This window comes from Myodes glareolus, chromosome 10 (genome assembly GCF_982192425.1).
Source record: "Myodes glareolus chromosome 10, mMyoGla1.1, whole genome shotgun sequence".
In the NCBI taxonomy this organism is placed as follows: domain Eukaryota; kingdom Metazoa; phylum Chordata; class Mammalia; order Rodentia; family Cricetidae; genus Myodes; species Myodes glareolus.
Genome location: NC_142035.1, coordinates 27,912,638 through 27,922,769, shown reverse-complemented (window position 1 = coordinate 27,922,769; position 10,132 = coordinate 27,912,638). Strand labels below are relative to the sequence as shown.

Below are 10,132 nucleotides of genomic sequence, written 5' to 3'. Positions count from 1 at the left end.
TTAAAGAGTTAAATCAATTTTAATAGAAAAGAAGTTATTGAAAATACAGTAACTTTTCATATCACAGTAGAATACTCTGGTAAACCAAATGGTCATAATTTAGGCATCTCAGTTATAAAACTATACCCTTAAAAATATATGTACAGTTTCCAGTGGGACAACATTTCTGTAATGAGATTGCACTTGCACAACGAACACTGCTATCCCTGAGCGCACCGCCTCCGATGCCTCCTCCCTCCCACCTCCAGGAGCAGCAGAGGACTGCTGGGGACCACCTCTTCCTGGGGGTGTACTGACCCACATGGAGAGCACCTGATTCTGCACTTCAGTCTTCCAGCCCAAAGCACAGCACTCAAATACTCAGCCACTTTCTCTCTGTTGCTCTCTGCTGAGAGCCTGAGTCTTTCAAGAGGCTCAAACCTGAGGACATAACCCAGGACGTTACCCGAGACTCACTCCCCCAGCACCTGGCACGGAGGAGACAGTCATCGAATGCTTGTAGGGTAAACAGGAGCCAGTCCTTACGTGTCCAGGGAGTGTGGCTAGTGAGCCATAGAAAATTATGGCATCAGAGTAGAATTATTTGAAAAGACATTCCTTCACGTGAACTCTAGGAATCAGCAGCTTCTACACAGAAAGTGACGCTGGTGCCATCTTACTGATCAGTTTGTTGAGAGCTCGAATTTTTTCTTCCAAGACGCAGTTTTTCCTCTCAGCACCTCGCTGCTTCTCTTCTGTGAGCTGAACAGCTTTCATGAGGTGGGCGTTTTCCACATACAGTTCCTTGAGCAGCAGATCAGATCTGGTGTTCTTCTCCAACTAGACAGGGGAAAGTCACACTTTTCTGTGAACTGCTGCAGGCTGCTAGGCCAGCCTGCCCCTCATCCCCGGCTCCAGTCCTACCCGTAGTGTTCTTGAGCTCTGACACACATACTGGATACAATGACAATTTCTGCTCCCTATATAAGGGAGGAAAGTGAGAATCTGCAGAACTATGTGGAGAAAACTTAAGACAAGGTTATGACTATCTTTGCACGAAATAAAAAACCCCGCTATTCAGTGCAGATTGAAATCTTCAATTCTCCAGAAAACTTGGTTCATGTCTATGTGCTCTGCCGTGGTGATACTACCCAGGACACACCGAATCGCTACAGCCGCCATGATAACCAGGTGTGTGAGTCAGTTACTATGTACAGGGAGACTGGGCAGACTTCAGTGATGGAAACAGGCAGCTGCGGGCAGTGGCCCTTGCTGTGTCCTTGTTTAAGACACACAGACACAGAGATCTGAGCACTGGGCTCCATGAGCCACATGGACAACACCAGTTCTGTGGCAGAGCACAGTAACAATGAAGGCAGACGAACAAGGGTGCAAAGGAGCCAGAGCAGTGTGTGCCACTGTGAGTGGAGTGAGCAGGGTACGGCCTCTCTAAGGACAGAGACAATAGAGTCAAAAACTTAGAGCTGGGCATGAGCCCTGCAAGCAGAGCAAAGGATATGCACAAAGGCCCTGTGGCTGGCGGGTGCCTGGGAGAGCTATGGCGGAGAGACTTAGAGCAGAAGTGAGAACAGGTTGGGCTTGCCCTCGCTTACTCGTGAGTGAGTGGCAGCTTTCAGACTGTGCCCAGCTGTGGATGGCTCCGTGTTAAAAAGCAACAGCCTTGCCTGGAATTACTGTGTTTGGAATGTAAGTGGCAAGAACAGGATGGCTATGCCCTGTTTACTCAAACAGAGAAGCCATCTGCGGCACACCAGGAGGTGCCGACTGAAATGGTGTCACCAGATCAAGCCAGAAACACCAGGCATGTCAGTTCACCAGCCACACCACCTGAGACTAAAGGGAGGGTAGAGCAGGACTTGCATGTGGCAGGCACACTTCTAGTCATGAGGTCCCTCAGGAAAACCTCCACAGTGAAGGACTTCTGCCTCTTTCCCAGGTTCCGGTGCAAGTGTAGTTTTCTTGCATGTGACACTTAGCTACCCCAAGCTGACCTTTGGCCTCCACCTGGACCTGAATCTATCTGGACCCAACAGAGTTGCAGTGTCCAGCTCTGTGCCTGGACTCCTTGAAGGATCTTCTGAATACCTATATCAGCCCCATCTTCAACTGCGGGTCACCCCCTGAACACTGCACACTCTGAACTGTTCTTTTATCCTGTGGCCTATATGACTGTAGATTATTGTGAAATATGATGTGTGGTATGATGGTTAATATTAGTTAAGACCGGAATCAAAGAACCTAGGATTGCCAGTGGGCAGTTACCATGGGAAACCAGAAGTACTTGTCAAACTGTAGCCTAGCCAAGGACATGGATACAGCAGCTTGTGAATTTATGATTAATCTAATCAGTTCTGACACCATAGAAAGACACAAACAAGCCCATATGCTTGACATGTGACATCCATGACAAGGAGGCAGAAGGGCTCAGAATTATGTAATGGGGAGCAAGGCAAAGGAAGGGAATTCCATCAGCAGAACTTTGAGTCTAGGTGTGTGTGTGGGTGTGTTTGGGTGTGTCTGTTGATGTGTGCACATAATCATGGGGGCCAGAGGTTGAAGTCTGAGGCCTTCTTCAATTGCTTTTTAAGTTTTTATGTTGTTGTTGATTTTTGTTGAGTTCTACATTTTTCTGCTCCCCTCCCTGCCTCTTCCCTACCCTTCAACCCTCCCCCAAGGTCCCCATGCTCCAAATTTACTCAGGAGATCTTGTCTTTTTCTACTTCCCATGTAGATAAGATCCATGTATGTCTCTCTTAGGGTCCTCATTGTTGTCTAGGTTCTCTGGGATTGTGGTTTGTAGGCTGGTTTTCTTTGCTTTTATATGTTTAAAAACCACTTATGAGTGAGTACATATGGTAACTGTCTTTCTGGGTCTGGGTTACCTCACTCAAAATGATGTTTTCTGGCTCCATCCATTTGCCTGCAAATTTCAAGATGTCATTAATTTTTTCTCCTGAATTAGTAATTACTAAAGAAAAACTATGCACTTTCTGCCTGTGGTTCTGAATGAACCCTTCATGGACCTTCAGGTTCTGGAAGCAGAATCTTGTTGAGCCATGGGGAGGGGTGTCTATGGAAGAAGAGTAAGAGGCGGTACTCACCTGTTCTCGAAGTTCCTCCACCTTCTCCTGTAGCAGCCACTCCACATTGCGTAGCCGAGCCTCAACATCCTCCACTTGGTCCTCCTTGGCCTTCAGTTGCTGCTTGTATTCTTCCTGCACAGAAGTTACACACCAGTGTTGTACTCATAAACAGTGCTTCTGTTTTTGGTTTTTTTTTAAAGATTGTACAGAGTGTTGCACCTACATGTATGCCTGCATGCCAGAAGAGGGCACCAGATCTCATTATAGGTGGTCATGAGCCATCGTGTGGTTACTGGGAATTGAACTCAGGACCTCTGGAAGAGCAGCCAGCATTCTCAAGCTCTGACCATCTCTTGAGCCCCGCGGGTTGTTTTTTAAGGGAAAAACAACTAAATGCACAAATCTGAGCATGACAGGGACGATGGGCTACCAGTGCCGATATCAGCAATGTCCCCACAGGCTATAGTAACCACCTTTTTCGCTAGTTCAGGGAGACACTGCAGACTACACTGTGCTCAGAATGTGACCAGTACCAAACGAGCTTCCATAATGCCGTCACTCTTCACCAGTGATGACCGACTATGATGGTGTGACTTGAAGACACACTGGGTTTGGGAGGACCTATGGACCCTGACTAGAGGGGTCTCTGGGTTGGTTGGCTTCCTAGACTTTAACTAAGACCCTGGTCTACCGTCAGCATCTATTACATGTCCCATGCTGTTCCAGCGTCCTTGTCTTCCTTTCCCAAGCAGCCAGCCTGAAGTGGCATACCTCACTCACCTGCAGTGCGTTTAGTTGTCTCCCTGCCTCCTCCTCAAGGTCGAGCTGGTGCTGTAGCTCGGCTACGTGAGCTCCAGGAACCAAGTGACCCATCTGCTCCTGCAGGCATTGGACAATCCGGCCATGCTGGGACTGTGCAGCCTCCAGCGTCAGCTGGACACTGTGCAGCTAGGAGGACAAGTTTTGGCATGACTGATGACTGCAGAGTCATTACCAGACAAAGTCAAAGTGTTAGTGTTATATTCTCTGTTAGGGTCACCCCAGAGAGGTGACCTGAGTTGTAGGACCTGCCTGTGTGTACGGCAGCCCTCAGGGACTCAGAGCCAAGTTCTCGCTAGCCACAGCGTCTCCATGCAATACGGTAGGGAAAGACTGTGTCTAGAACCCTCAGAACAACAGCTCTGGTCCTTGCTGCTGGATCAGGTTCTGTTCCATTCACTGTCCATCACAGCCTACTTCACGTGACCAGAGTGAGGCATAAGCCATGTGAGCCCCACCTGGTTTCCTCACACGGCAGAGGGAATTCTCAGTTCTGAGACTTGGCTATGGCTCAGGTCCTGGAGTGTGATTAATACACAAGGCATTGAGGACTTTGGGGACAGGATTGGAATCTGTCCCCAAAAGGACTGCAGCATAAGGTCCTATACCCAGGGGACCAGAGCCACAGAACTCAGCATGGCTATGAGCAGTGTCTGCTATTAAACAATGCATAATTTAGCCAACTCCTTCAATCAAACAAAGGTAAGACTGAAACACAAGTTCAATGAGTTTGATGCTGGATGTCTTATCACAGAACATCCTTGACAGCTCAAAAGAACTGGCTGCCTCCGAGACCCCAGAGACAGGAGTGGGCACGCTAGTTCCATCAGAGATCCTGTTTGATTATCTGTCCATGTTACTACGAAATGGAGATGCCTCCGAGCCTGCTGAGTTCCTGGTCAGCTGTGGAGCACCTGGCTGGCCCAATAACATCTTTGGGCTGGATGAGTCATGGCAACTGTCAGCCTACTGCTGATATGACGCATAGCCTAGGACCGGACCAAGTGCTTCCGATCACCTCACCTACCCACCTGGCCTTGACTCTCTTTGAGGCTTTCTGTCATCTCTGCGTGTGACAGTCGTAAGCCCTGGCACTCCTCAGTTACACATTCAAGTTCAACTTCAAGGTTTTGGATTTGGACACCCTGTTTGTAAAAACAACAACAACAAGAAAAAAAATACATTTTCATAATTATAAGCAGAGCCTGAAAGAAACCAGAAACACAGAAACCAGAAAGTTATGGATAAGAAAAAAAATGCCAAATTTTTATCTTCCATGACCCTGAGAGGCTGAGGCCCACACCTCATTTCTTTACTCTCTTCTATTCAAGCGCACCTCTCCTGTGAGCTCGTAACAGAAAGCACACAGCATCCTGCAGTGCGCTCCGCCTTAAGGAACCTGGATCGTTCCCAAACACTGCTGTTTGAGGACTTGGCATCTTTCACTCACTCAGCTACTGCTGACGCTCAAAATTGATTCTGGTCCTGTTTCTATTATAAACAGGACACCAATAAAAACACTTCCAGCTAAATCCATAATGCTTTTAGGTACACTATTCACAAGCAAACTTATAAAGCCAACATACAGGGGTACTCGCGGGCTCTTGCTATTTATTCTACTCTGAGAAAGCCGGAGAACCCCACCATTTGCTCTCCTGCCACCTGCAGTAGCACAGTCTGTTCCCCTTTCTACATCCTGGTGACTTTACCAAAGCTGCTCAGGCTGCCCCACTTCTCCAGGGCTTGCCCTTTACTTCACTACTGGGGTACCCACCTACCTCCTTGGCCTCCACCACCCAGTAGGCCGTCCTTCCAACCACTTCCCAGGTACAGTCTGGCCCCTGACCTGCTGCTCCTCTCGGCACCTTGCCTCCTCCAGCTTCTGCATCAACAGTTCGATGGCAACGCGATTTTCTTCCTTCTGGGTATGGAGGGCAGACGTGTCCCCTTCCAGCTGAAGGATCCTGCAGTTGAGCTGTGACAATTCATCCTTGTATTTCTGAGTCTACAGCAAAAAGAGTTAAAACATATATATATATATATATATATATATATATATATATATGCATGCATGTATGTATGTATGTATATATGTATGTAAGTGCTTTTAAACAGCAGCTCAGTTCAGATCATTCTAGAGTTTCCCAACCAGGGGTGACTTTTCTCCCTATGGGCATCTGGCAGCTCCTGGAGACATTTTGAGTTGTCAAAGAAGCTGGGCAAGTGGGCAGAGGCTGTACTTGTACTCAGAAGGCAGGGATGGTCCAGCCTCAGTGGCAGGAGATGAGAACTAGAAACCCTACTCTGTTCTGTAAGAGGAGACGGCCCAGGCCACCAGAGGCCATTATGTGCTACAGCCGCCAAACTACCTTTCTGATGTCTTCTAGTCTTTATCATTCTTCTGGTCTGTAAGTCAAACAGGTAACATAGGACCAAACAGCACGGCCCCCTGAAGACGCAGCTAACAGATACAGTATAGGGACAGCCTGTGAGAAAAGTCTCTTCCAAAAGCCAGTGCAAGGGGGAAAGCAGGCATTCTGGGTCAATAGAGCTAATATGTCATTGCAGACCATATTTCCATTTCTGTCTCTAGCAGTGGCTTCTGAGTCCTTGTCTGCCCTGTGACTGAACACGTGCCCAGAGAGGGAGCCACCCTGTGCTTCCATGAGTCTCCATGGGATCCGCGGGAAGAAGTGTCCACAAGATCCTCCCAGAACCTGGCCCCACGGAGAAGCACCACGACCACAGACATGCGCAGTAAGGGTGCTACTGATCACCTCAGTTGTCCAGTCTTCTCAGCTACATCTCTGATGGTGCTGATCAAGGTACATCATCAGAGATGTGCCCAGCTCATTTATAATCCCTTCACCCTACAGACAAGACAACGTGACTGACTTATGCCCCATATGTCAGCTGCTTACTGTGTGGTGTTTGGATCACTGAAGCATGTGAGCTAGTTCAGTTAACTCTCTTCAGTAATATTAAATTAAATTAGTAAAAGATGCGCTTGTTGGGGAGAGACCTGCTGAAGTATTTAAGAGCACAGTGTCATGACACAGCTCAGAAGAACACACACACAGGAAGCAGACAGTGCGATACTGAGAAACTGCAGCTGCATAGAGTCCCTCAGACTCACCAGGGAATGCTGATGTGTGACAGAAAGACAACCCCAAAGGCCACACTTGGTATAGTTCCACTTACATTACACTTTGAAATGACATTTCTGGAAGGGAGAGAAGATTGGGGTTGCCAGGTGGGAAAGTTGGCATGGCAACTAAGTGGTAATAGGTATCCCTAATAGAAACACCAATCACATGTCTGTGAAGAACATAGGGGTCTACCCAGTTGATACAATTATATAGGATCCAATGCATAAGCAACCAATGAGAGCAGGTATAAAAACTGGAGGATCTAAAAGAGTCTGTTGGTATCGTGCCTTGGCTGTGACATTATTAAGGGCTGAGGCATGTCCTCCCCAAAATTCAAATCTTGAAATCCTAACCCCGGCACCCCAGAATGTTGTCTAAACTTGGAGAAAAGCACTTTAAAGATGAACTGAGGTGATACTGGAGTCCTTATGAGAGGAGGTGAGGACACAGGTACTCACGGACGGACTACCATGTAGAGACTGAAGGAGACTGGGATGGCACACATGACTGCTAACAGTGTGGATAGCTGCCAACCTAGGGAAGGGCTTCGGATCCTCGCCAGTGGCCTGATGAGAAGAGCTGGGGTCAGCTGCAACTGGATCTTGTAGGGGAAAATTTTCTCTACTCCCCTTTCATTAGAGAGAAATTATTTCAAGACACTACGAAAGGGAGGTGACACCACTCATGCCGGTCAGTACCCAACCTGTGTGCCGAGCTCTTCCAGGTCAAAGCAGGCCTGTTCCTTGTCTTTCTTTAAAACCTCAATCTCCTCCCTGTTGAAGAAGCAGATTAAAAATATCACTTCACAGCCTGGGCTCAGCTCTGCTTCCAGCTCTGACTCACTGACTTGCAGTAGGTAGTAAAGACTGGAGAAGAGCACAGTGGGCCACCGCCAGGCTGTGCTAGGCCCTGCTCCCCTCCAAACACTGGCAGCCCCAGCCCTTCCTCAAGTGCCATGTGGGACATTTCTGCAGGGCTAACATATGCTATGTCCTGAGCTGTGGGTGGGATGCCAGGCAAGTGGCAGCTTGTACACATACTGGACTTGTCTAGGCTCTGCTGACCCACAGACAGCAGCCGGAGTCGTCCCCAACCACCCTGCCCCTCCTCAGCTCACTCGGGAGCACCATCAGGCTGCGGAACACAGGTCTGGGAACCATGATGCCCACCTTACCTCTGTGTTTCATTTCTGCTCTCTGAAGTTTCCAGTTCCAGCTGAATCCTCCCCAGGTCACTTCTCAACACCAAGTTTTCTTCAGAAAGCCTCTGAAACTCAGTCCTGTGGTCACAGTGGAGGAAGCCAGTGAGACCTGGAAGGGGCAAGCTGGACACAGGCTCGCAGCCGGCGCATAGGTGGGAGTGCTGAACACTGCAGGCTGCGTCCTCTCCCTGGAGGAGACCAGCAGGAGGCATCCTGTCTCCAGGGGAGCAAGCGCTGGGGTGTACTCTCCAAGGGCCAGGTCCTTTGAGCCACACCCACACCTCCTCCATGCACTCAGCACCCGGACCCTGCAGACACCTAGGGCCAGTGAAGAGCCAAGTCCCACGTGCTGTATGCCTTCTTCACAGAGGCCATACTCCAAGGGCACCAAACCGAACAAAAATGGAAGCTGAACTGAAGCTGCGAGCAAGCAGGGTGCCTCATGAAGCTCGGCTGGCCCAGGGCGCAGTGTCTGTGCCGGCAGCACGGCCAGCAGGACAGAGAAGCCATACTGTGGGCACCCGCACAGCTGGGGCACAGAAGGAAGTCCAGCCCGTCTCAGGTATCTCACTTTGTCCCACTTCTCTGCACGGGCAATACAGCCAAAAGCAGCCTCCACTGAGGCTCTCAAGATTCCTTGAGGTTAACCTCAAGTAAATATGAACACACAGATTAACAGACATGTGCAAAGGCCACCAGGAATGACAGCGGAAACAAGCCGAACCATAATCAGATCCCCCAGGAACCTCAGACACTAGAAATATCAGAAGTCAGGGTACTCAAGACAATATACTTGCTTAGGAGGCAAAGGTGTGGAAAAAACCCTACAGACATCTGCAGGAAGTAAAGAGTCCTTTGGGTACAATGTGGTCGGCCTGGAGGGTGCCAGGCTTCTAGCCCATCAGACTATCTGGGATTGGTCTGTTTTTTTTTTTCTTTACATATTTAAGGGAGAAATACATATCAGTGTTATTTATTTATTGTTTTTTCGAGATAGGATTTCTCTGTGTAGTCCAGTCTGTCCTGGAACTCACTCTGTAGACCACGCTGGCTTCGAACTCAGAGATCCTCTTGCCTCTGCCTCTTAAGTGCTGGAATTAAAGGTGTGCGCTACCATTGCCCAACTTCAATTTTATTAAGAAAACTTTTTACTATTTAGGCGGGCACCCCTCTCCCTCTCCTCCCCATCTCTCGCTCCTCCTATAACTCTGCATAGGAGAATGTCAGCAAATAAAAGCTGACATTTTTGTTAATGCTATAATATATATTATTATATATATTATTTAATATAATATTATATATAATATTATTATAATATAATATTATATATAATATTATATATATTATATTATTATATAATATAATAAAAATTTGTTAATGGGGCTGGAGAGACAGCTCAGGGGCCTCCTCAGTGCCACCAGCCCAGAGCCCCTCGGATGACCTCCAGCCTGTCTCTAGAGCAGTGTGCTGAAGTGAGGCTGATGAGGCTAGAGGGAATATACATGGTCCACCTCACGACTCCTGCTCCCCGACCATGAATTCACAGGGGCTGGGTTCGAGCAGGGCAGGCTCCTTTCATTTCCACTAAGCGAGTTTCTTGGGTGGAGCAGGCTGGTTCTGCAGCTGAACCCAGCCTCCTTTCCCTTCGGCGTCCTTCTTTATCTGACCACTTTCCTCCACTCTCAGCTCTCACAGGACAACTAATATGCTCAAAGTGTACACTAATGCTCTCGACAAGGCTCTTGCCCTTAACTCGCGTGTTTACAGCGGTGCCGGCAGCATGCTGGGTAACATTTGCAGACTGACTCTTCCTGCCCAACCACGCTAACATTTATGGGGTATTCCTTCTTCTTCTTTTTTTAAATATTTATTTATTTATT

General features: G+C 48.2%; 1 protein-coding gene across 3 annotated transcripts in view; it reads right to left on the bottom strand.

The window, feature by feature from the left end:
• The window catches only part of Ninl (ninein like), a 68,729-nt gene continuing 58,597 nt past the window's right edge, over nucleotides 1-10,132 (bottom strand). For 2 of the 3 annotated variants that reach the window (XM_085697254.2, XM_085697255.2), the window contains exons 18-24: nucleotides 8,226-8,330; nucleotides 7,755-7,824; nucleotides 5,749-5,907; nucleotides 4,934-5,047; nucleotides 3,855-4,031; nucleotides 3,102-3,215; nucleotides 1-819 (exon numbers count right to left, since the gene is read on the bottom strand). In XM_085697254.2, the coding sequence (XP_085553380.2) occupies nucleotides 628-819; nucleotides 3,102-3,215; nucleotides 3,855-4,031; nucleotides 4,934-5,047; nucleotides 5,749-5,907; nucleotides 7,755-7,824; nucleotides 8,226-8,330 (931 nt within the window). In that variant the 3' untranslated portion in view covers nucleotides 1-627. The remainder of the gene's footprint in view (nucleotides 820-3,101; nucleotides 3,216-3,854; nucleotides 4,032-4,933; nucleotides 5,048-5,748; nucleotides 5,908-7,754; nucleotides 7,825-8,225; nucleotides 8,331-10,132) is intronic. The other variant, XM_048453256.3, reaches the window with a different exon arrangement.